The following is a 27647-nucleotide window of genomic DNA, read 5'->3' as shown; positions in this document are numbered from 1 at the left end:
CCGGATTAAGGTCTAGGCATTGAAAGGGACTTTACATTTCACTCAAACTTTCTTGTTTTGCCTTTAGTTAAAAAAAAAAAAAAAAAAAGAAAGAAAAAAGAAAAAAAAAAAAGCGAGATGTGTAAACCAGTGAGAACACTAAAAATTGACCAAAGAAAGAGTAGTAATTAGAAAATTACATATTAAGAATAACTACTGACACCTATAAAGATTCAAGGCAACTGACACAATAGATTTTATTGTTTCCTTAACGATAGGCTCTGGACAAAGTGAAGACAATGGAGACGATGACAGCACGTTTAAACTCCTATCACAAATTTATCTGTTGCAAATTTCCAGTGGTTCAACATATTAAAATGTAAAATATATAAAGAAAAAAAACAAGAAATATAAATATTCAGATTTTTGCAGTACAATGCAATGTCCTTTTAAAAAAGTTTGTTGCAACTGTGTATTTAATTCTGACAGTAATTCAAAACACAAAAATCACATGTTTTCCTGTTCTTCCCCAAAATCTGGATCTGGGGACTGCAGTATTAGAGAAGAGTGCAAAAATAAAAACAGCTTTAGAGCTCAAAAACAAAGCATTTTCCTTATTTTAATGCATCGAGGCGCAAAAATTTCAATTCCAAAAAGCCAATCATTGCTATATGCGGATAAATAAAAACAGATTTGACAATACTTTTATAATCAAACCCAACATTATACTAAAAATATATGTGTGTGTATATATATCTATCTATATATACACATATATACGCAATACCTATTTTAGAAAAAAAAGGTGCCTTGGTGAAATGCTTCTGAAAATATTCACTTGATGCACATTATGTACAAAACCTTCCATATAAAAAATTAAACTATTTTCATTGAAATTCCATGTTCACATCCCATTTGAAAACTGTACTTGAAAGATAAATAGGTCTACCTAATGGTTTCTGTCTGAAATCGTGGCTAAGGCAGATCTCTTTCCAAGGGCTCTTTTTCATCACTCTATGTCATTAACACTAATACAGACAAATATTACACAGATGCAACCTGACACACCTATGTGTTATACTTGGAGCTCTGTTCACTGTTAAAATGGGATAATTTATAGTTGCTACAAAGAATACCTTTTTTCTTAAAATATATTGTTTCTCTATTCCAAATTAAGCACTTACTTAAGACATTAAGAGGCTGATAAGCCACTCCATTTGGTGTCAGTATCAATAGCCCTATAAGGAAGAACTCTGCTACTGGAACAGTTAGAAAAGTCTCCACTGAAGTCATAGTGCATCCTTCACCTGCATAGAATCAATTTGGCTTAACAGCTCTTCACGCCCAGAACACCAGTCTGGAGCTCAAATATGCTCTTGAGGGTACATCTCGGATACGAAAAGACTTCTCATATAGGTAATATGAGGACATACAGGATAATAAAAGTTGTTCAAATCTGTTTGATGAGTTTTACAGCATTCCTCATTTAGAGCAGCTGCTAAAGGTTAAGGTAGAGAACAAAAATGGAAAAGCCTAGGGGAAATGAAGTGGAATCGGTCAAATATTTACACCAGTAACCATTTCACTAAGTCTCTGAGTGAGTAACTGCGACGACCTGGTTCCTCCAGCTCATCATTCTACAGCACTGAGGATCTGACAATTAAAAGGTGAAAAATGCAATACCCTTAGAAAAAGGAACAGTCTGAGGCAAAAGTTGTAGATCTGTAAATATATATTCTATATGCACACACGATTGTGCGTATTATTCTGTATATATTTACATACATATTCACAAGATGCCCTGCAGTTCAAAAGGCCTTTATCAAGGAACCAAATGATTCTTGTGTAGGCCCTAGAATTCATATCATCCGTATAAGAAACACATGTGCATATATTCACATAATGTAAACACTATCAACAAAAACATAGCTATTAACACTAGGTTAAATAGTAGAAGTCTTTTACCAACCAGTGATGCAATCAGAACATTTCTTACACTGAGAACCAAAATAATGGAAAATATACAACTGGGTTTCAAAATCACAAGAAAAAAGATATTTAGCGTGGCAAATAAAGAACAAAGTTCAAACCCCAGAGTAGGGAAAAATATCAAAACTTTAGAAATCTCCTGGGATGCAATTTAATTACTGCATCGATTTTAGAAAAATAGACTCATAGAATGAACAATGCCGCTATGGATTCTCTCAACACATCAACCCATGTTTATCTTTTTCCTCTTTTGTTTCCAGCTGGAGGTTTCTTCAACTGAAGGAGTTGTCCTCCTGTTCCAAAACCTGCAGAGGCAGGATTGGACACCCCAAATGTCAAACCAGCTGATGCCGTGATGCCAGGATTGCTGAAGTTAAACCCAGATGTACTTGAGCTGCCAAAGCCTTATGTTTAGGGAAGAGAATATTCAGATCAGAAATTAGGTCACAAAAACAAATATAAAAAAATGGGGATGAGAGGCAAATTTCTAGCTGAAAAAATATACGATCTATATAAATAGTAAATATCTTATGGCCCTAAATTTCTAACATGCAATTTTACAGGAAGATAATTTAGTGAACAACTAAGGGGCACCTTTAAAGACAGAAGTTTAGTGATCCAGCTCAAAAGAGAAACCTTAGCACAAATAACTGAAATCTACAGAAGACTTCGAATTACCAGACACCTTCCTGTTACTTCGATATGCCAACATGCCTTCCTCCTCAGCCCCTTCAGAAACATATTCTCACATGCAGAAGAGACTTTCACAACCGTTGGACGCTCTCCTTGCAATGTGAAGTCCTCCAAGAAAACCACAACCCACAATTTTCAGGACAATGAACACACCGAAGAACGGTACCTATTGTTTTGATTTTACAGGAGCCCTTACATGATTCAGATCCAATGTGATTACTGTCTAGTTCACTATTAACATATTTGTATTAGAATCATGATACCACTGAATTCTACTATCCTACTCTGTTGGAACTCTTGATTTTAAACACTACTTAATATTAAATGGAATGTTTTTCGAAATCCCTCAATTTAAACACAATTTAATTGGTATTATGTCATTATTTTAGACTTTGCACATTAAAACAAGCCATTATTTACAAATACAGAGAAAGTGCAAAATTAGATGAAATTTGGAATTTTCTACTGGAAGAGTCATAAGATTATACCTATTTCAAAAATAAACAAAGAATCCAATTAATCATCATTTGTTTTGTAAGATAGGACTTATAACTAAAGAACATCTCTTTGGAAATCATTCTCCTGAATGAATAATGATAAAAACTGGGTTAAAACTTAAACAACAATGGGTTCATTTTTGAAATAATGAAGAAAATTGTCTTTGAGTTCAAAAGAATCTTTACTTAGTTAAGAGAGGATATAATCATTTATTATATCAAACTAATAAGTCTTGTGAAAAATATTCTAAAAACCTGACCTTTAGCTTATAAGAGAGATAAAGCTCGAAAGTTAGGCTTGCATGCTTTGTCCAGGGCACAGAAACTAAATCAGGGATATTTTCCATATATTGGAAATAACAATACTTATCCTTTTAAGTTACTTTGCACCTTTAAATGTGTCTGAAATTCAGGCTGAAACACACAAACCTGCACTAAGACTTCCTGAGGGTTTATTTGTTGTTCCAAATCCAAATGTGGAGGCCCCTGTGGTGCTGCATCCAAAACCAGAGCTAGTTCCAAATCCTAGTGGAAGGGTAATAGAGAAATATACAACGGCATGTAAAACACAGGTTACAGGATACTGACAAATAAAACCTAAAATCATCAAAGATCTAATAAATACAGTGTGGAAAAATCTGGCCTTATGAAGGAAATCTGCTATTTACTCCTTTGCCTATGACTTCTGAAAGAACTAGATTAATTCAATAAAACATTTGTATGTATTTAGATGAAATTTATACCTATCACTAATTTTTATAGAAACAGGCCATAAAAAATAAGATTATTTTAGTATTTTTTCTCTCAAATGAACTAGAAATTTTAGTGACTCTTCAAGCATTTTAGTCAAATAGATATATCTACTTCAGTTTATTTCACTTTGCAAAAAAAAAAAAAGACTAAGTTCATAAATAAGCATGACATGCATTACAATTTAAACACAAAGTACGAAGTGATTTTACTAAGCTTTTTTTACCGAAAAATTTTCACTTAAAAACCTCTACCATTGAAAAACTGCATAACTAGTCAATCACTTTAAAGCTCTTCAGTTAGCAGAAGGCTCCGGCCATAGGACCCACCAAAGCAACGAGAAATCATGAGTGCAGCATCATGGTTTTCTCTTAATGATACGATCATCACAATTTAAATAAACATTTTTCATCATACAAAATTCAAGAGGAGATTCTGCTAAGCACCTGAAGACTTGTTTCCACTCTCCTAAAAGCCAAGTGCTCTAAAAATGAAATTCAAATTCTTCTTAGGCTACTTTACAACAGCTTATCTATAATATTGAGTTTGACAGTATTATTGCTTCTAAGAAATATGATGGTAAATTGGATTATAGATAACAGGAATTCTGTTGTCATAATTCTAGTAATTCCTAATAGTCTACTATATTAAGTAATCGTAACAGCTTACAGGCTTCTTCTTATATTTTAGTGGAAATAAGGGAACCTTATTCATTATGACGATGTACTTGTAAAAATACAAGCAACTTTTAATTATCCATACCAGTTATGAACGCATTTGTATTTAGAATGTTTTTGCTGACTTACCTTACTAGAGTTAACTTATGAAATTATCAAACTTAATTGCTTAAGTATGCAAGTATGTATACAGGCAAATATGCCCAAAGTGCTTAAGAATGAATGGACAGAGTCAAGCTGTTCAACTTATAATAATAGTTATTTCCCCATTTAAAGTGTTCATTTTCAGAAAGAGATGATTAGAAGAACATAAATCCAGAAGTAGTCTGGACTCCAAACTGATGTTAAGACTACTAATTTTTTTAAAGTTTGTTAAATTTATTAAAACTAAGTTATTTTTAAGTTCACATTTTAGCATATTGCTTTGAAAATATTACTACCCCTATCACTTAATTTTAATGGTTTTTAATATCTACTATCCACAGATGGAATGACTTTTTAGGTTCTAAATCTAATACCAGAAAGCACTGATTATGTTTGGAGAATCATTTCTGCCAGATGGAACCTTAACTTCCAAAATAGTAGATCCCCTTAAAATTTTTTTACAGGCTAATATCAACTCAAATGTATATAGTCCAATGCAATATTAGAAAAGTTAAAGTGTACCTCCAAGGTTTGAAGAACCTAAGCCACTTGATTGCAAGCCAGTGCCAATACCTGAGCCGAATGGCGTTCCAAAACTAACTCCCAGAGATGGCTGTGGCCCTGGTATAAAAAAAAAAAAAAAAAATGGGAGGGGGGAAAAAACAAATTTGCCTTACTCTTTCAAGATTAAAGTTTATGAAGTTATTTTTTAAATGAACAGTGATTACTTTTAACAAATTCTATTTGCTAGAACTTAGTTTTCAGGATGTCTCCCCAGCCTAATGTATCTGTCCCAAGTGATTTACCTATTCCAAAAGAATTTTTAATTAACTTATTCGAACTAGACAATTAAAAGAGGCTTACTTCATTGAAAGATGAATGTTAGTTTAATCTGTTAAATAATTTGAAATCTTTAATGTATTGTAAATTATAGTTCTTTTAGTTTTAGTTCTAGAATGATTTTAGATCTCCCCACTTGTTTTCTGATAAAATTAGTGTAATCAGTAAAGGTTTTTACTTTTTTTTCTTTTTAAAACAAACTCCTTACCGTTAGCGTCAAGTCTCAATTGGGCAAAAGAGACTGACGTTAACATGGCAAACTATCATGTTACTTCATAAGAGTAGTACCCAAAAACTAGGCATGATTTCTTATATGAAATATAAATGATATATATACAATAAATAGATAAAAAACAAGACAATGTTTTATTTTATTAAATTTATTGTTCATTTTAAAGCAAATCAATTACACAGTAACATGACAATTCCAACTTGTTCACAAAAAGTGATAATTGAGTTCTATTGTTAAGCTCTGCTACATTCCACCACTTATCACCTGATTAAATAAGATAGATACCGAACATTTTACAAAGGCACCGCTGTGTACCTTGACAGATTCAATACATTCAAGATTTCAATTCAGAAGTTTCTTTCCAACATTTTGGAAATGTACTCAGATGCAAAACCATTAGTCGTCCTTTTCCCATTTGTTACTTTAAAGATTTTGGCTGAGTTTGTTTGGCAATAGCATCAAACTTACTAGCCTCTCTTTTTTTAACTACATTTTTTTTTTTAACTAAGCAGACTACAAAAATCTAAAAATCTCTCATTTGATAAATAATTTATGAAAACTATTCAATAAATTTCATAGTACAATCTTCAGTCTTGTCTTTTTCAAGCACAGTGATCAGTGCATCTCAAAGTTGAGGGAACTGCCAAAGTAGTATACAGATTGAAATTTTTAAATTTTCAAAGAAATCAAAGCCTTCAAGTTGTTCGATGAAGAATGAGGTTTGTATATTCAAAAGGTAGTGTAAAATTATAAAGCATTAAAACAAAGAAAAGAAGACTGAAGAACTACATTTTCTACACTGGAACAAAAACTGGACTTTCCAAATAGCTTCCACCCAGAAAATAAAGAATAAGAACTAATAGCAGCCAGAGTTCTTATACTATTATTAAAAAATAAGTTAAAAAAGGATTTAAATTTTCACATCCAGTTCGAGATCAATTTGAGAATAAAATACCTGCCTAGCAGCTCTTTTATAAAATGTTACTACAGGAAAAAGAGACCAAGCATACTACTTTCTTATTCCTAACAAAAAGAATATGTAGAAAACACATGTCCAGTTTCTTTAACGTTGAGAGACTTAACTGTCACATGTTGATAGGAGGCACTGCTGGTGGAAGACCCGAAAGAACAATGCACACCACAGCCCTCAGCCCTACAAGTCATATGAGTTACTCAAATAACATGCATTTTGTTGTGTGTGGGTCTGTTTCTAAGAGCAACTCTAATCATTGATACTTAGGATACAGGTCATCAAGAACTCTAACAATGACAAGACTTTCCACTGCAAGACAGGTACATGATATTTTGAGTTTTGTACCTTCGCACAAATTCTGAAGGCAACGTCATTTATAAAACTAGTAGGCAAATGTATAACATTTTTTAATAGTAAAAACTCATGATAAATAACTCCCATGCCAAAGTACTAGCATATATTACACTCTGGCCACCATATAAATTAGTTTCACTATTAGAAAGCACAGAATCTAAATCCTTCAAGCAAAAGTTACGTAAACAATTCAAGAAGTCTGTTTTGAAATCTGAATAGTCATTCAATGAGAGGCTCTTAGTTCCATAAATAAAACCAAGTTAGTAGTAATAGATCCCAACGACTGCCCAAAGTGAAATCTTCATGTAGAGTAACATTTTACAAAAGTTACTGTATGATACAGTCACACACAACAAAATCAAGTTTAATACTGTAATTCATATTTTCCAGAATAAATTCTACTTTTTTTAAAGTAAAACTGCATTCACAGGAAAAGGACTAAAGTGCTAAAATTTTTAATAATTTTCAATGATCACTCAAAATACCTAATGTAATTAGTCTGGTTATCCTTAGTCATATTTTAAAATGACATTTCTTAAAAAACAAAAAAATGCCTTTTCCCCAATTTAAAAAATTCTACTCTACTCACTTAATGGGGAATGTTCCTTTGGTTATTAAATACAACAAAATCACAAAACCACAAGAAACTAAAATAAAATACTTAAAAGTTTCCTATTTAACATTATACCTTAAAATTCCAAACCTACACTAAAAGCTACAAAGTAGGAATTCCTAACAAAACGTCTCAGCTTTCCTTAAAAACAGCAGCTAAGTCATACGAGAAAAGTCTTATCATGTAAACATCAAAAACTTTTAAAAATGTCAAAACACAACAGCAACTTAATCGCAGTACATTAGCTTAAAACAATCTATCCTAAGTTAAATTATACTGAAAAGTCTAATGTAAATCTAAAGCTTTTTAAGAGGCTTCAGAAGCACTGGCGAGTGGACAAGTGTGCTCAAGCTCTACCGACATGTAATTTATCCATGTACCGACACTTATTTCATACCTAAAGAGCCTGCTGGTTTTTCATCAATTCTCTTCAGCCTTCAGAAGCAATAACCAGAAATCGCACAGGCCTACGCTCTATTATACATTTTCATTAAAAATCACAGATGGTCAAGAAGTCACTTAACTGCATACCTCTACCTCCAAGAAAGACCACACAGAAACCACCTTCGGAAGTTAATAGTCGCCTAAGAAGCCACCTGCATTTTTTACAATAATGAAGTCAAAATCCACATGTAAATAAAAAGCAAAACCCTTTTGACAACTGAAATCCCACACAAATCAACAGCGATATAGAAAAACTGCATACGAGCTTTACCTAGCTTCTTCTAGATGGTCTTTAAAATCTGTTACTGGTAGTTAAAAAAAGATTCCATCAAAGTCACAGGAGATGAAAAATAAGTCACTGCACGATGGAACTGATAGAAACATTTCTAAATGGGCTGTAACTCAAAGAATGAGTACATATCTAACTGACCTCATCGATCTTGCTATAGTGGTGACAGGACTAAAATAACTAACAATCTAACAGGCATAAAAGAATGGACTACGGGGATCGGGAGACCTTCAGAGAATCAAAAGGAAAAAGAAAACAATGCAAAACTGTGATTATGACTGTTATGCTTCTCATTTCTAAAAATTCACACAACTCAAAATGAAAACAATGTAAGACTGTTTAGGTTGATAAATTACAATTCCTGCCACCAGATAAGAAAACCTTTACGTGGGTTTCAAAACTGCAGCGAACACAGAAAGCAGTTTCCCCTAAGCATGGCAAACGTCATAGTCAGAATTAAAGTATATGAGCAAAAGGCTCCTCAACATGATTACTATAAAGCAAGCTATATTCTCCACCGCCACAGAGAGCAAAGACCATATCTGTATTGTTTGCATCTATATTCCCAGAACCAAGCACATGGCAAGCACTCCAAGTCATAGGATGAACATGTATCTTCATAAGTCCATAAGCCCAAAATAAGCAAAAACCTACACATTAGACTGTTAAAAAAAAAAAAAAAAGACAGGTAATTTTGCTTCGATTTTAGTTGCATAACACATAATACAATTCACTTACAGCATAATATTTTAGAGAATCAATTTCTCTCTGGTTTTATTAAAATGAAAAGTCCTATGTGCAAAAAAAAAAACACTTAACAAACCCATGCTTATCTCGTCTATTTTAGGAGAGATACTGGCCCTAAAAAGTAAATTGGTACTATGGTTGGTTTGACTTATTGGTTAAGTAATCATGAGAACTGAGGCTCATAATTATGGGATCGATAGGAATCAAAAATCCCATAATGACTTGGAATCAACCCCATGACTTTTTCCCTCCGTTACTTGGGAACAAAATCGCACACCCCAGCCAGCTGGAGAACTGTTGCACAGCACTTACACGAGTCGCTGCGTGTATCACAGGGGTCCAGCCACGGAATGTGGAGGATTTGGCAAAAACTCATCACCAGCTGTTTACTGATGGAAACTCAATTCTGTCATCTTCAAATGTGAAGAACAATTTTTTAAACTTCCAATAGTGAGAACCAGAGACTGCTTTCCTGTGTAGGCAGCCTGAATACAATCTAGATGTCTTTTTTTTTTTTTTTTTACTATAACTTACTACTAGACTATATGAAACTCTCAGAAAGACACATGCTGTAGAATAACAAGCATTACTTGAAAATTTATCAATGAGTAAAAAGAAAAAAAAAATCAATATCCATTAAGACTATTATTTTTCTACGTCAAACTTCAAGCCTGACAAAAAAAAGGAACTGCAGGAGTAAAAAGACAGGTAGTAATCTCTGGAAGACACAAGACCAAACTAAACACTGCGGAACTGACCACAAAAATGTTTCTCTCACTATAACTGGAATTAAACCAAAGACTAAAACTATCTGCTTTCCAATATCTCATCAATTATTTTCATCTGCTCAACTTTTCACTTCATATTTCTTAATGTTCAATCTAGAGCATCTCAAAACATCTTTTCCTGCTCTTGCTGTTCTGTTTGCATTGAAAAGGTACGAATAATTCTAGCATGTACCTTCTTCCAAGCCTGGCTGAGAGGCCCTGTACTCTTACTAGTCATTATACATACAAACAAAACTGATCTTCAACACACCTTGAGTCAATAAAAATGTACTTATTCCTGAATGTGGCTATTGCAATCACTATGTATGAGGAAACAAGAATGCACCATCTATCAGTACCATGTATTAAAAATGCAACGTATGGCTGGATTATCTCTGACTTTAAAATAAATGATACAATCACGATTTTAGAATCTGTTATTCTTAAATGGAACTCAGTAGTGAAACATCATGTTCTAAAGGGTATTGATAGCAATACAGCAAATAACATTAAGTAAATTCACAATATTCAATCTCATGGATGTATAATTATTGCTAAGACTACCCTGCGTTTTTTATCAGGTATATGTTTATAATTGTGTCCATCACAATTTTTAGATTGTATTGGAACAGCTATTCATAGAAATTTCTTCAGTGCTAACATAAAAGGAAGACTTATAAAAATGCACATAAATGTTCTGCATTTTAACAGTAAGAAGCTATAACTTGAATGCATTCAGACCTGTAGCAGGCTGTTGCTGCTGTGTAAGTGTTGCAGCCATGGCAACGGCTGCTGCGTTTGGCATGTTGCTGAAAGGGGTGGGTCCAGTAGTAACTCTGGGTGCATTCTGCCACTTCTTGGCTTCTGCTCGCCTGGCTTCAAACACATCAACAGCATCTCCCAAGAACATTTTCCTGTAGCCAAGGTACTGTTCTTTGAGCACCTAAAAGAATTAAAAAAAAAAAAAAGTAAATCACATTCTATATTGACTTTGGTAACAAGTGAATGAATATAACTATGAAATAAGTTAGCAAAGACAGATCAAAGGCACTGCCAATATGATGATGCATTCCGCCTAAATTGCAAATTAGACTGCTAGTAATGCATGGTGTGGGAAGGGATGAGTTCAAGAGTTTTATCACTCCTTTTAATATTTTAATATTTTCTTCCTTATTTTTGTCATTTGTCCTTACAATAAACTGCTTAAAATATTCGGGCTTCATGAGACCCTCTTTAAAATGAGTTAGCTAAGCTTTAAGACAAGCAGAGTAGTATCTATAATTTCATTTTAAATATTCGTTTTTCATGGACTTTTCCCCTACCATGACCAACCTCTTGATAAATTTTAGATTAAAAAAGGTTGAAAAATAAAAAGTATTAAAAATATATATATGTATATATATATATATATTTTTAAATACCTTTTCTTAAAGGACTGGGTGACATACGTTAAAACAAGATGTTAACCTCAGTAGAGAGAGCGTGGATGATACAAAGAGGGCCTTTAATTTATCAATATTGTTTTTGACTATTTTACAATAAGAATGACTCCTGTTGAGCTTGTTTAAGCAAATACGAAGAAAAAAGGTGAGTTTACATTTTAAGGGTAAGAAAGAAAAATTACTAAGTTTATAAAATGGGCCAGTTTACCCAATGCAAAATCTGCCCTGACTAAAGACCATTAATAGGAATTCTTCTCATAGCAGAATTATTAAATACTTCCATTGAAGGTTTAACCTAAATTAGATCAGTTTTATACTACTTTTTGAAGAAACATAGAATTTTCATTATTTCCTACTTGTTCTTAGCAGAAATTAATAAATTTTAGGCTTTGTGATTATAACAGTTAGAGCACTTACAAATCTTACTGTTATTTATAGTATTTAAACATCTCTTTTTGTGTGGATGTCAGTATTCGATGTTCCAGTTCCAAACTTTCCTACCTCTATAAGGTACTAAAGTGGGCCTGCCAAAAACTGAAACTTAGGGGAAAATGCAGTCAGAATTATGGTTGTGATACAGAAAATACAAATCTCATTAGAAGCGATCTCCTCCAAGCCCATCATTCCTTTTTCTATGTAATTATGTACACATATCCACAATGTCTGGCATCAGTAGCCCTTAATTTTAGTTTTACTTCAAATACTGAGAAATAATAACCTGCCTTAGAGACTTGAGAAAGCCAATTAGTTTAAAAAACAAAGACCTGAAATCAGCCATGATTCATAAAATTCATAATTAATGTCCAATTTTGTTAATGTCACAGAGCCTGGCTGGAGCAGGTAGTTTAAGGCTATTTCAAGAGATTAACTGATGAAAAACAATATAAAAGGAAGAAAAATACACTTCTGAGATTTCTATAAGTGAACAAGTCTAGAAATTATAGTTTGCTCATTAAATACAGCTGAAAATAAATGACAACATAGCAAAGCTGATCATAGCAAATCTGATCTGATCCTTTGGTTTTTGGGAATGTATATTAAACAAAAAAAGAGTAGGTCAAAATTTTATGTCAAGTTTATCTAACATGATCTGGGGCTGCTTTGTGCAAATTTCTATCTCATTGTTTTATAATCATAAAAGGATAGTTTTCAAACCAGAAAAAAGAACCTGCCATTGAAAAAAAACATATATTTACAAATGACAAATCTGGGGTTTGCTTTAAAATACTCCAGGGGAAAAAAGCATCCCTGTGTAGAGAACTAATAAAGCAAGATCAGCAGGATCTTGATAATAGCTGAAGTTGGGTAGTCATTACCTGGGAATTCAATATAATAGTGCTCTACTTCTGTGTATATTTGAAAACTTTTATAATAAAAGTTAAGGGAAAAAACCACCTGAACGACACAGCCTTCAAAGTGCTAACAGAGAATCATCTTTAGCACTTAAAAAAGTAATATTATAGACACAAAATTTTGTTTTAATTTGATAAAAATTCCTCCTTTAAAATTATTTTAAAAATATGGTTTAGAATTTTAAATGTATTAAAGCAAAAGGTCTAAAGTTTGCTATCGTTTCAAAAATGGTATAATTTAAATGGTTAACTTTTTAAAAAATTGTTACCATGCATAGGATTAAAATAAAAATGAAAATATCTGGTTATCTCGATTAAACTCTATACAGTAAATATAGTTTATTTAGACTCAGATTTGAATGCTTTAAATTTTAAAGATTTTTTTTGATCATATGTAACTCCAAAAAATCAATTTAATTTGCTTGATTCATTAGAAAAAGTGCACTTGTATTTCATATTTCACTTAAATTTTAAAAAGATTATTATACAAGGTTCAAAATATTCAGTGACAAATTATTTTATTTATATTTCATAAACACAGTTCGTTGCCTTTATTTGGAACAAATGTAATCAAGTTTTTTAATGCAGTGCAAAATAATTTTGCTACTAAGAATGTTTATATTATTATGCTCTTTATAGTGATAAAAAGATGGAAAAATACTAAACGTCTGACAAGAGAATGAGTTAAACAAATTATGCACATATACAATGACATCCTATGTAACTACTAAAAATGACACTGAAAAAACATGCGTATGAACACAAAAAGTTGTTCACAGCATGATCATGGCTTATTTTAGTTTTAAGTCGTTTTCACTTATATGTAATTTCAGCTATTTCTATAATAGGCATAAATACTTTATCCCACTTGGACCTGTATATCCAGATAGATGAACTGGTAATAAGAACTTACCTTTACATTTTCATGAATAGACTGAAGTTGTGCCGCTAAAGCTACAAATGTTTGATAAATTTTCTGCATAGCCATTGACAAATCTATAAAAGAAAATAACATATTATCACATAAATATATATATTAACACAATATTATTTTTCTATTACTTGAGTTCTATTTTTGGTGCAGTTAATGTGTAGGGGGAAAACTCCATCAGCACCTCCATGCACGAGAGAAGACTGAAAGATGTCCACGTCAGGAGGCGGGCAGGCGGGGGAGGCGCAGACTTCTGCCATTGACAATGTAGTAACGATTCATAATAAAGCATGTTATATTCACAGGAAATAAAGATCTAATCAAAGACTTTTAAGGAAATTTTCTTATGGCAGCTTAAGATAATTACTAGTGGTTATCTACTACACAAAAATAGCAGAAAGCATGTTACCTTGAGGAGTTATATGTGAATTATTTGCTTGAGTGGCAAGATGGTTTTCTAGTTCTTCAATCTGCTGTCTGTACTGCTGAAGTTGTACCTCAAACTGCTGAACCAAGATTCTGAAGTAGCTATATCAAAACAAATTCAGATCAAAGTTTGAAAAACGTTTTCTTTGTATTCAAAATACCAAATAAATAAACATATGCCCCCATTTAAGTAGAGACTTTGAATTAGTCTGATGGCATAATTTAAGTGGCACAGATATTATCAAAATAAAAACTCAAACTCATCAGTTACCAAGGTATCAAAAATAGATGCATATCCTTACTCTGATCAAGAAAAATCCCAATTAAGGGATAATCTACAAAGTAACAATACTCTTCAAAAGTATCGAGGTCATCAAAGACAAGGAAAGACTGAATAACTGTTACAGACTGGAAGAAATTAAGTAGAAATAACAAATAAATGCAATGTGAATAGGATCCTGGAGTAGAAAAAGTACATTAGTAGATAACATGTTCCCAGAACAGAAAAAGCACATTAGCAAGAAAGTCAACAAAATTCAAGTAAGTTCTGTAGTTGGGTTAATTATCTGTACCAATGTTAATTTCCTGTTCTTGATAATTAAACTATGATTAGGCAATACATTAACAGGGAAGCAGGGTAAAAGATATGAGAATATTCTTTGTACCGCCATTTTGGCAAGTATTCTGTAAGTCTAAAATAAGTTTAAAATAAAAAAGTTTTTAAAAAGTGAAATTGTTAACCAGATTTTACAACCAAGTACTTACAGTTCTTATACTTATAACCTGAAATGCCACTGATAAACTGAAAACACTGCAGTGTATTACAGAAAGAGCATGTAATCACTACTACGATTCTGATCAATTTTACCAGAGAATGCTAGGAAGATAAAAGGGGACTTAAGTAGCATGCAAAGCAGTCTGAATGTTATTCTATATGAAATGGGGACCTGTGAAAGCTTTTTGCAGTGGAAAATGATATGAGTCAACCTATTTCAAGACTAGCTCTGACGGCAGCACGAAGAACAAAACACAGGGATGAAATACTACAGGAAGTCCACTGAGGAAGCACATCCCATGCTAATCTGAATAACGGGAGTATCACTGTCGTCATTAATTTCCTGGTTTGCTCACTGTGCTGTAGTTATGAAAGAGAACAGCCTTATGTTTACGAAATACACACTAAAGTACTTAAGCGTAAAAGGAATCATGTCTGCAAATAACTCAAGCTGTTCAGGGAAAAAATATGTATGTGCATATGGAGAACAAGGAACAAAAACAGTAAAAATGCTAACATGCAGGGCACCTGGATTACTAATCCATGAGAATTGTTTTATTCTTGAAACTTTTCTGTAAGTCTGAAATTATAACAAACTTAAAAGACAAAGAAAAGTGAGGGACTAGGAGTCAAACAGACCTCTCCCTAGCACTCACAAGCACAGGTCTCACTGCCTCATGTCTCAGGCTCCTCATCTCTAAGACAGGAACCGGAACAGCTATAGAGGTCTTGTGGAAAATGAGATAAAGCATGTAAAGTGCTAAACACATTGCTTGGCATACAGTAAGCATTTGATAACTATTAGCTATTACTGTCTCTAGCGATACAAAAGGATATAAAAAGAGACAGGATATATCACATGTATAACTAGATGGATGTATGAAGCTGGTTGATGAAATCACAGGTGGAGTTTTTATTTTTACTTATGTACATTTTCTTCCTATGATTTATTTCCTGTGTAAATAAAAGCTATGCAAATAAGAGAGTTAAACTATATTTAGTATGCACTGTTTAAGGAGAAACTAGCACAAAAATATTTTTAAACAAAGTACTACTGGGTAAAAATATAAATTTCTACTGAAAAAAAAAAAAAAAAGGAATAGACCCCATAGGTAGCATGTAAATGAAGTGTAATGGCATAACAGTGGTTAAAAGCTCAGATCTTAGCCTTTACTTACCCTTCAATAAAATGGGGAAAATAAACTACCCTCTTAGGGTTTTCATGAGGATTAAATTTAAAAATTCATGTAAAGTGCTTACTAACTCAGGCTTGCTTTTTAGTAAACTAAAAATCCCTAGCCTGTAAACTGTTTTTACTGTTCTGTTTTTTAGAGTGAAAAATGTCTGTTTTAAAAATTCCAGTAACTTACTCAGCTGGAGCTGTATTTTCATGTTGGAGTCCAGGTGGTGTTTTCTGGGTTCTTAGAGCTATTTCGGCATTCTTCAACTCCTAATACATCGGAGGTTTAAAAAAAAGGGCCAATTAAAAGCTAGGCTAAAATTACCAACTACCTCTGGTTTGAAACTTCAAGCAATGCCATTCTTGGAGGTTTGTACTATGAAGACATAGTAAGGATGAAGCCGCTAAAACCTCTTTCCAGAGAAGACAAACTATACTTTCAGAAGCAAGGTAGCAGTAATAATAATGCTGAGGCTGATGATGGCAGCAGTTAACATTCCAGGTACTCACTGTGTTCCAAGCACCATGCTAAAGGCTTTACTTACATCGTCATGGTTAATCCCCAGTAAAAACCCTATAACATAGGTCATGTTTCCCTTTTTACAGATGAAGAAATGGGAGTTAAAGGTATTGAGTCATTTGCCCAAAGCCATGTAGCTTGAAGGCCTGAGAAATGAACCTAAACAGTCCAGTTTTTGTCAAGGCTTACACACTCAACCATTCTTAAATCGCCTTCAACTCTTCCTCAATGCCATTCCTATTTTCTAGTCAGGGGTTTTTAAGACTGATATTCTGTTTTAACTCTTTATATTTCACATTCCTATCATTTGACCACTTGTCTTAGGTTTTCCTTCTTGAAAAAAAAAAAAAGTATCTTATCTTTATATTTTCTATAGCAACCTCTTGCCCTCATTTTACTCCCAAGCTCTTAAGTCTCGAAGTCTGTTACTTTCATCTCTTTCCACTCTTCCTATCTGACCCCAGGACACACGCCCGGGAGAGGTCTGTGCTATGCGAACTCTGCTCCCTCCCTGCCCACTTTTCTGAGCACTGACTCTTGCCAGGCCCAGACTCATACTCAGTGCTCCTCTGACAGTAAACTGCTTGAAGATCCTCAAACACGCCTCTTTAATGCCTTCATGCCTTTGTTATCCTCTTTCCTCCCAGCCTGGGGACACTTACGTATGTTTCAAGACCCAACGCAAAGGTTCCTACTTTGGACAAATGATAAAACTGTCCACTTGAGCCCTTTGTGTCTCTATCATACCTTGTACTGAACATATTGATCTGACTCACTCTCTCTAGAATATTGTTAAGTGTTTGATTCCAAATGCCTGTTGAAATGCTGTCCATAACAGATCCTTAAAAATGTTCACTGAATGCAAAGACTCAGCAACAGCTTCAACAAATCGTTTGGCATCCGCTCTACCCAAAAAGAACTTTAACCACCCTACTTATTTAAACGCTTGAGTTATGTACCGAAAAATGATGTTTATAAAAGATTTTGCTTCCATAAGGTCTACACAATCACGACACCGCTCTTCACCTCAGAAGTGCTTATATTTCCAAGAAATGTTTTCTTTGAAGAAATGGTTTGAGTTGAAATAAGATTATTACTTCACTAGTAGAGTCAGAATATTTTTTTTTTCGGTTCATAATTCACTAGACTGTGGGTACTAATTACTGTATATTTGAAATAAGAATAATCTTAGATCAAATGTCTTAGATATCTCCTATAAAATTTTCTAGCCTCAACTCAGATTCTTTCCTTAAGGAAACTTGCTCTGACTCATCTTCTTCTTCATCTGCTACCTTTATATTCTACCTAACCTTTTATTATTTCATTTCCCCAACTAGACTTTTTAGCACCTTGGGAGTTGTCTTTTTATCTCTAAAAGACTACTGAGAAGTCTGGTATGGTGCAGGTACTCCGCAGACAACTGCGAATGGGATCGCCCGGTGCTGGCGTTACAATGGACACCTTGTCAGCACTCGTTTCTCTTTTGCTTGAGTCTGACTCCTCTACTACTTTGCTAAGAACTTTTTCCTTGTAATTTCCTATTTCCCATAGGAAATTTATACTTTCATGTAATGTTTAATCAAAGTCTAAACATTCTCCACAGCCTAAAAGCATAATTAACATTTTCTTCCCCCTAGAAAACATAAAGGAAGAATAAGTAGGAAAGAAACATGAGGGAATACTTTATTCATATTTAACCAAAGGATTTATAAGTGACTAGGACATCTAAAAGCAGAAAACAAAGCCCTTGAATTCCCTTTAAACATCATAGTTCAGAATAGCTAGTTTAGCAACACATTTTTATTAAAAAACATCATGAAGTATTATGCAATAGTTGACTTAAAAACACCGATGCAGATATAAACTTATAGTTATAAAATAAATAAGTCCTGGGGATGTAACATATAGCATGATGAATACAGTTAACAATACTATGTTGTGTATTTGAAAGTTGCTAAGAGAGTAGATCTTAAAAGTTCTTATCTCAGGGGGAAAACTTTTGTAACTCTCTGTGGTGATCAATTTGCAGCATATATAAATATTGAACACTATGCTGCGTACCTGAAACTAATGTTATATGTCAATTGTATTTCAATTAAAAAAGACACACTTAAAACTTTTACTTAAACTTTTACTTAAAATATTATCACTTCACTTATGAAAAGCATAGCCCTCTGATAAGCCAATGTTAAGAAGAAAGAATTACATATTATATGTTGTATATATACTGTATATTATACCATAGGGTCAAAAAACAAGTAGACATGAGTGACAGAAGATACGAGCCTCAATACCATTTTTATTACCTAAGACTAGCAAGTCATCAGTAGAATTTAATATCTATAAAGCATGATATAATTTTTATTTAACAACAGATTAAAAAGACATTTTTTTCTGTCTAGCTGTTTTCCTCTTGTAACCAATCAAGCCAGCAGGCACCCTAATGAAATAAAGCAGTTACCATCATAAGCTCGAGTCAGATTACCAGGGTCTGAATCCGAGCTCTCCCACTTATGCACAAAGCTCTCTGCCTGTTTTCATATTTACATAATGAAGATAACAGTACCTACCTCACTGGGCTGTCATGAAAACCCCAGTTTAAGGTTAATATACAAAAATTGCTTAGAATACTGCCTCATCTATAGTAAACACTCAATAAAAACTACTGTTATAATTATAGCAATTTAAGAGTATATGAGCTATATGGTTTTAAACTTTATTTTCAAAACACCTATTTCCATGTGAAACAGACAAAAAAAAAAAAAAAACCCTACGACAAAATGACATCAAGTTTACCTGAGCGGTTTCTATTTTCAGTTTGTCAATATTGAGCGTGTTCCTCTGTAACCCGCTGGCAGCCAGCGACAGAAGCTGCTTCAGAGCTTTAATATCTTCTTGTACTTTAAGCATTGCTTTTGAAGACATTCTACTAATTTCTTCTTGGACCTGTTTCTGTTCCTTCACAAATTTCCTTAAAACCAAAACAAAATGGGGTTTAAAAAAAAATACCTTTTGTTTCCCACAGGAAAAAAGGAGCATTTTTTAATAGGTTGGTCAGAGTCCAAGTGTTTTAAGCAAAAACTTAAAATTCCCCTATAGTTCACCTGCTGTTTCACAAAATGGCAGTTACAGAAATTTAATTCCTGTTGTGCTGCATTCACTCTAATTTCTAAAAGCATGAGAATGTAAACCCAAGGTAAAATGTTTAAGAAGAGATGTTCCCCCTAAAATCCACTCTAGCATTCTGCATGTATGATTTATCTAATTATATTTGACACACTTACTGGAGATTTTCAACATCTTGGCAGATGACAAGAGGTAGATTTTCATCCTTCAGTGCTTTACTATCCCTAAGAAAAATGCCATAAATGTATTAAAATCAGTGAGATTTTAAAAAGCTGAGATCTGAGTTTTACTAGAGTATGTGTTAAGATGCAAGAAAATAAAGCAAATATTTCCCATTTACAGCTTGGATGATTTCTATTCTTTGTAAAGAACAATAAATTTCCTGACCTATACAATAACTTTAACAATTCACCAGATATGAAGATTTCTAAGAAGATTGGCATCTATGTAAATAAATTTGACTAAATGTTTAAGAAAAAAAATCAGAAAATACTACGGATTGCATGAGATAGTCAACTAAGGTCCTCCTAGTTCAAAAATGCTATGATTGACATTTTATTCTGTTCAAAAACATTAAAGCATTCATTAAAGAAAGACTATAAAACTTTGCATAACGAGATGCACAGAATATTTTACTTTATTATTTTATAACTTCAATTTGTTCTTCAACAAAATAAGACCTAGGAATACTTTAAAGGAATCAAAATATTTAATAAAGACAGGAATAAGTGAAATTTGACATACTGTAGTGGAATCCTGAGTTAGATTTCAGTCATAGATCTGCTACTACTTCCTGGATATAACCCTAGGAAAACATATCCCTCAGCTTCCTCATTTACGCAATAGGACTAAAATATTTACAAGATGTTTGGGAGGAGTGAAATTGATCACTTATTTACAAGGTTTTCTTTAAGATGATAGAAATTAGGTGAGAAAATACATAAATAATGATTTTCAAACATATGTGTGATGTATATGGAAGCTATTTCTCCTCTTAATCAGGAAATGAACAGTACTGGCATAGTAATTTGTGTAAAAGGTATATACACACACATACATATGCTCACACATATATATTGTCATTTATATACATAAAAAGTGTTCCAAGAGTAAAGTTCCATGAGTTGTTCAGTATTTAATAAGTTAAACACATACATATATTTGTATTTATTTGTATTATCTCAGGGGAGAGCCAACCACTTCCCAGAAAAAATTGGTTATAAATTTTCTTAATTAAAAATTAAAGATTTGACTTTCCAATAATCTTTCTAGAGAGTATGTTTATTAATTTTTGACTGAAACCGGTTAAAAGTTTTTTCTTCTAAATATCTATGTGATTCCATTTACTTTCAACCATACCCCCTGCCTACGATATAATAAATTAAACTCTTTAAAATAGTTTCAAGTTAAATTGTAAACTTACTCCGGTCTTGTTCCTGTTTTATCACCTAAAAAATTCAAGAAGCTTTGTGTAAAAATAGGTAATTTAACAATATATTGCAAACACAAGTTTTAAGTTAACTCAAACTGAGGTACAAATAGAAACTGTTGAGCATTTCTTAGACTGCCCCTTAAACATCATGCAATGTCGTTATGTCACAAACTCCAAACACAATATGTTATGGAGACATGTTTATATACCCATGAACATGGTAATGTAGCTGATTTGCATCTATTTCTTTCAAGGGCAAGAATCTTCCTTTTTTAACTATCTTCCATGAAAAATATTCCTGCCTAGCAGAGTTTAACTCCTAAGAGCTTTCCTTGATACTTTCTTAAGGCCTGATCACTATGGAATACTAAAACGTCAGATTATCTGAACTTGATTTTACAAAAGCAGTAAATTTTTTAAGTTTTTAATGTGTGCAGATATACAGCTCAGTCAGTAATAACACCTATTAGACATCAATAGTATATATCTAAAAGCAGAAAAGTAAAAATGCTCCTTCAGCAAAATGATGCAGTGACTTACTTTCTCCTTTCCCAAAATGTATTTCTGGCTATAAAAATAAGACCTGATTATTTAAGAAAGCATAGAAAATACAAAAACGCACAAAACCTCACCCCATCAGAGAACCTCAATGGTTCCTTCCAGCCTTCCTCTGTATGCACACGTACATTTTTTTTAAAACAATCAGGATTACCATATTATATTTTAACATATTGTGAATGCTTTCCCTATCAATTAAAATGACTTTAAGTGACCCTAGAGTACAGAGATGATGTGGTTGTAGCATGGCTCTGTGCCCGACCCTTTTCTTAGCATATCAGCATTTATTATAGAAATAATGATGCTGCCACGAACGTCTTTACCTACAAATATCTGCATGCTGCTTTACTCATATTCCAGGAAGGACCTGAGGGGTCAAAGAGTATGGCAGGGAAGGCCTCTGACACATCCCCACACTGTCTCAATCTACCTTTCCCTCTACTAGGAATAGGAGGACCTTTTCCATTACACCCTCAACAATAAACACATTAAAAAAAAATAAATCATGGTCAGTATGTAGGTGAAAAATGCCACTTCGTTATAATCTTAATTCATATTCCTGACAGTACTAAGTGAAATAAAACATTTTTCAAATGTTAATTATCCAAGTGTATTTTTCCTTTTATGAACTCCCTAATTCATGCTATTAGTACATTTTTGAGATATTTTTCTTATTGACTTCTAAGAGCTATTTCAACATTAAGTGTATTAACACTTTGTCTCATATATATATTTCATGAGTCTACTTCGCAAGTTAGATCCTTGTAATTCTAAGATACGTTTCGATTTCAGAGACGTTAAAATGCGAAAAAATAATCTGGAAATCAAGTATTTTACTTTCGATTTGTCATTTACCTTTTACCTTTGTACATGGGTTTTCTTTTCGTTTATCTCTTAAATATTTTTCCATATTTTGTATTTCATTGATTCTAAGATTTTTCTTTCAAGTTTAACATTTCTGAAATTGGCACCCATGTTCTATAGACAGTGTGATATAGTAATATAAAATATAGTGTGAACAGTAATATAAACTAAGAATTTAATTTTTTTCTAAATAGTTCAACATTTTTATTGACTAATGTATTATTTTGTTATTTCTTTAATATTCCATTTTTATTATACTTTATAAAAACTGACAGACACGAACATGTGTAATAAAACTTGGGCCTGTTTCTGGACTACTGTGGACTCTGATTAGTCTACCCCGCTGTGCCTCGGCAACACCTGTGGACACTAGACACGCTTCCTGTCAGTTCTTTAACATCTGCTCTTGCCTCCCTGCATGTTATTCACCACGTGGTTGTCAGAACGCTCTTCTGAAAACACAAATCTCATTATGTCACATTAACCATATCAAAACCCTTTACTAGACCCCAACTGTCCTCAGTACAATTACAACACTACTTAATGTGGCAGAAAAAGCCCTTCGTGACCTCTGGAATCTGATCCTTCTGTTCTGTAGCTGCACTGGCCTTCCGGCAGTTCTTCAGAGGGCCAAGATCATTGTCATCTCTAGGTCTCAATCCATGCTGCCCCCTCTTCATGAAATGTTGTTTTCTACCACTGATACTATAGGTCCATACTAAGTGATATAGCTACTAGAGAAAAAAGATAAATCTTTTAGATTAAAAAAAGAATCCTTTGACATATACGACAGACGTGAACCAAGACGTGGTACATGTAGTCACTTGCATTTATTCTGTGCTCCTCTTGCTCAAGCCTAGCTAAGGCACAAGATGAGAGAGCGGGGGGGGGGGGGGGGGGGGGGGGGGCTGGTGAGATTAACTCCTTACATTTCTCTTACCCCTTCACCCTGATCTGCTCTTTCACATGGAGCCTAAAAGCAATTACGATGAAGAGAGAAGTAGTCTTGGGCTCAAAAGAAAAGTAGTTGGAGGGTACCAGCCTGCTGCAACTGAATAAAAAAAATAAGCTGCTAAGACATCTAAGGCTATTTTTCTAATTAAGGAGTTGCTACAAAGAAAACTACATAAAAACAAGAGATAAGACCCTATGTTCCGAAATTAGTAAATTTTCATTCAAAGAGAAAGAAACTCAAATTGTTTAAGTTTAAAAAGCCTTTACCAACTTTTAGGAGAGTAATGCACTCTAGAATAGTTGTCTCCTTATGCTAAAACCCCAATTTATAAAACTCTTCTTATACAGATATATGGACATTGACTATTTTACACCTGCATCCATTACCTCATTCTAAGTTCTTCAAGGTTCAATGCGACATGTATGTATAAAATCTAGTGAACCACGTCTTCATAAAAAGCAGAAGAGATGTTTCAAAACAAAAACAATAAAAAACTTTACAAAATGATTTGGGTTGGCGAATTTTTAAAAAGAATATTCTGCATGGCAAGGGTACAGCAAGGACATTTTCATATTTGGTGGGCAAATAAATCGGTGAAATCTTTCCGTACAGCAATTTCACAATATGTACCAAGAGTCTCCTCAAGGTCCTTCTCTTAAAGTCAATGATTCAATTTCTAGGTATTTACCCTAAAGAAATAACCAAAAATATGAACAAAAATTTATAATGAAACTATTAATGTGACGTTGACTGTCTCTATGAAGATGCCCAGTACGGTGCTACATTCCAGAACCAGACTAAAAGAACTGGAAACAAACACAACAGGATGATGGCTGACTAAATGATGACACAGCCATTCATAACACTGATATTAAGCAGCATTAAAATATTTTTAAAGAATTATTGACATTGACAAATACTTGTGATATATTACATGAGAAAGAACAGGTTTCAAAACAATATATCACGATCCCAAATAAAACATATATATATTAATACGCACATCAAGATAGCTACTATGTAAGACATAGGCACATAAAAATCTGTTTCTACGAAAATGAAATCTTAAATGCACAACACACAAAATTTATAGAGTATAATGCAAATAAACTTAACAGTAAAAACTTTACTATTTAATATATAACTATCAATCTCCCAGACACAGGAATTTAAGTCCCCTCAACAGGACTGTTAGAATATAAAATAGCAATAACATTACTTACTCTTTTTATCTGACGAGCTACTAAAATCTATACCACCGAGGCCTTCGTTGCCTGCAGTTGAAGTAGCTGCTGGGGTTCCCAAAGTCAAGCCTAAAGCACTCTGTCCAAGTCCTACAAATAAGCCAGAGTCATTTATGAAGTTCAGTGGTAGTCTTAATAACTATTTCTCCTTCTGATCAAAGCACTCAAATACTTTTAAGTCAGATTCCAGATTTCCTTCATACTTGTTTTAGGCAAATAACAAGAAACAAGTCTCAACCATGCTCTGGACAAAGACGGATAGTCTTACCAGGATTCAATGATATATGTAGTTTAGATGATGTGATTTTTTTTTTTTTTTTAAATAAAAGGAGTCAGAATGTATCTGTTAATTCAATATATGTGGATACTCAATTTTATTACTTGTTTTTAAATCTCTACAAAAGCAGTTTTAGTTTATATATTTGCAGGTGAATGTATTTTGTCTTCTAATCATGGTTTGGAATTACACACTTTTAAAATAATCTAGGGTTGGAATGTTAACTCAATAGAATCCTTTTACAATATATACATACATCAAATCATGCTGCGCACTTTAAATATCTTACAATTTTATTTGTCAATTATACTTCAATAAAGCTGGGGAAAATAAATAGATAAATATCTGATATGAATTTCTAAAATTTTAAAATAATGTAAATAGTTTCACTATTAATAAAATTATAAAAACTGGTAATTAAAAGTCTTACAGTTCCAACATCAAAATTTCATACTCCAAGTTTTTTCATAAAACTTTTTTAAAAAGTAGATTTCATTTATTTAAATCTTACCTCACTGATAAAAGGAATTAATGAGCTATATATAATCTTGTTATTAATATATACTTGTGAATCAGGGAGCAAAATTTTGAAGATCTTGCATTGGTAAATCATGGAAGTCCACACATCCCCAAGCTCACACAACAGTGCTTCTTTTTAGACAAGATGCTGTTTACTTTAAAAACAGAGGAAACAGTAGTATGTACTGATAAAAGCACAGGATAATTGAAAATTGGATTGAAATCTTGGCAATGTATGAAAAAACACAGCTAAATAACTGTTATTAATTTTTTAAAAACCAGTGGCATCTTTAACATAAATAAAATTACACCTTGAATATTGTGTCAAGAGCCTAAGAAAAATCAGAGCAGACCTAAAACCTCAATAATGAGATGCAAAAGCAACCCTCTACCTCCCCTTACTATTATTTTCATGTTTTTCTTGCATAGGAATCTTTGTAAGGGATGTTTAAATATTTATCCTGCACAGGAATGTATGTCATACATACATATTTGGTGATTTGGTTATTAGAAAACATTTTGAATACCTACAAAGTTAGACAATAACGACAAAGATAAGTATTTGAAAGATCAATGCAAATTTGAACACTACAAATTTCTTGACCCAAGTCTTTTTTTCCTCTTCTGCTCACCTGGAATTAAATTTAGTATCTGAATAGAGGACACCAAAAACTATAGCTTTAACAGAAAACATTACGTCGTATTCCTTCATGTCTTCCACACAACCAAAGAAAGTGTGGCACGCATATTAGGTGCTATTTTCCTAATCTGTAAACAATTAAACAGAAATTCTTAATGTTATATTGCTACAGAAGGTACTTACACAATTCCTTCAAATAAGAGGAAAGCTTTTCTCACTCCCACCAGGCTCCACTGGCTTTCCTACACTGGCATTAGCTATAGCCAATATTCGAAACAGCTGCAGAATCCTTAACATGAGGCTGATTTCAAATTAAGCATGAAATGAGAAATCAACCTAAGATATATAAAATATTACCTCGGTGTTCTCTGTCAGGTGAACTGATACTTTAAATTTTGCCTGGCTATTAAAAGTATTTAATATTTGTATTTTAAAATCTTGCCTTCGAAGCATGCTAATACCCTTTCCTGGTGTCTATAATGGAAAGCCATTCTAGAACAGGAACCTAAAAGGTCAAGGTGTCTGTTACAACGAAGGTAGACACTAAATGATCCAAGGCCATTCAACTTTTATTTATTAAGATAGGTTTCTGTAGAAACTTTACTCTTTAGATATGCCCTTCTTTCTTTTTCTAGTCAGTCAACATTGAGAAATAGGGACACGTACTTCTAAAATATGGCTAAGAGGTCCAATTACGAATGAAAAACATTGTAATTCGGTTTTCATACTCAAAGGAAAACATACAGGTTAACAAGACAAAGTGATCCCAAAATGCCTAAAGATAAATTTAAATATATTTATTATTTCTGGAGAGTAAATGCCATCAATTACCTGATGTTGCTGTGTTTGTATTCTGGAAAAGCGAACCTCCCAAACCAGCTAAGGCTCCCCCTAAAGAAAGGCCTGTTGATGCAGTTGTAGTTGTGGCCGTCGTACCACCCAAATTATTTAGGGTAAAACCTGTGGATGCTATAAAAAGTGAGACTGTCAGCCTTCAAAAGGAAACATTTCTAAGGGCACCACAGAAAATACGAAACACTTTCTTAAAAAAAACTGATATCCATGATAAAACTGGATCTTGGAAAAAACTATTCCATAAAATATACACTTAAGAATAAAGAGAAATAGTACGTTCAAAGCAAAAACCAGTGACAGAAAACAAGACTTTGGGTAATAATAGAACGGTACCAGGTAACTGAGTCTGGACAGTAATGAAGAGTTTTCAGCCCAGGCCACCAACTCCACCTTCAAAGGTGAATGAATCTGAGCCAGGCAAGGTTTATGAAACTCCTTGTCCTTCCCTATCACCAAAATGCTCCTTGAAAACAAAGTGGATATTAATAGTTTTACATTTCGCCTCTCTCACCCTCTCCCCTACTTTGTTCTGTAAGTAGAGACCAACTTCCAAGATGGCCTCT

The 27647-nt window shown here is 33.2% G+C and overlaps 1 protein-coding gene across 1 annotated transcript in view; it reads right to left on the bottom strand.

Annotated features, from left to right (window-relative positions):
- Nucleotides 1–207: 207 nt before the first annotated feature.
- NUP58 (nucleoporin 58) overlaps nt 208–27647 on the bottom strand; it is a 39265-nt gene continuing 11825 nt past the window's right edge. The window contains exons 5-16 of the mRNA XM_011375482.2: nt 27061–27221; nt 24773–24883; nt 21164–21188; nt 19899–19964; nt 19411–19585; nt 16285–16364; nt 14123–14241; nt 13696–13778; nt 10730–10931; nt 5252–5350; nt 3588–3683; nt 208–2372 (exon numbers count right to left, since the gene is read on the bottom strand). Coding sequence (XP_011373784.1) covers nt 2203–2372; nt 3588–3683; nt 5252–5350; nt 10730–10931; nt 13696–13778; nt 14123–14241; nt 16285–16364; nt 19411–19585; nt 19899–19964; nt 21164–21188; nt 24773–24883; nt 27061–27221 — 1387 coding nt within the window. The 3' untranslated portion in view covers nt 208–2202. The remainder of the gene's footprint in view (nt 2373–3587; nt 3684–5251; nt 5351–10729; nt 10932–13695; nt 13779–14122; nt 14242–16284; nt 16365–19410; nt 19586–19898; nt 19965–21163; nt 21189–24772; nt 24884–27060; nt 27222–27647) is intronic.

The sequence above is a fragment of the Pteropus vampyrus genome, unplaced genomic scaffold (assembly GCF_000151845.1).
Source record: "Pteropus vampyrus isolate Shadow unplaced genomic scaffold, Pvam_2.0 Scaffold272, whole genome shotgun sequence".
Taxonomy (NCBI): domain Eukaryota; kingdom Metazoa; phylum Chordata; class Mammalia; order Chiroptera; family Pteropodidae; genus Pteropus; species Pteropus vampyrus.
This window is presented reverse-complemented; position numbering and strand designations above follow the sequence as displayed.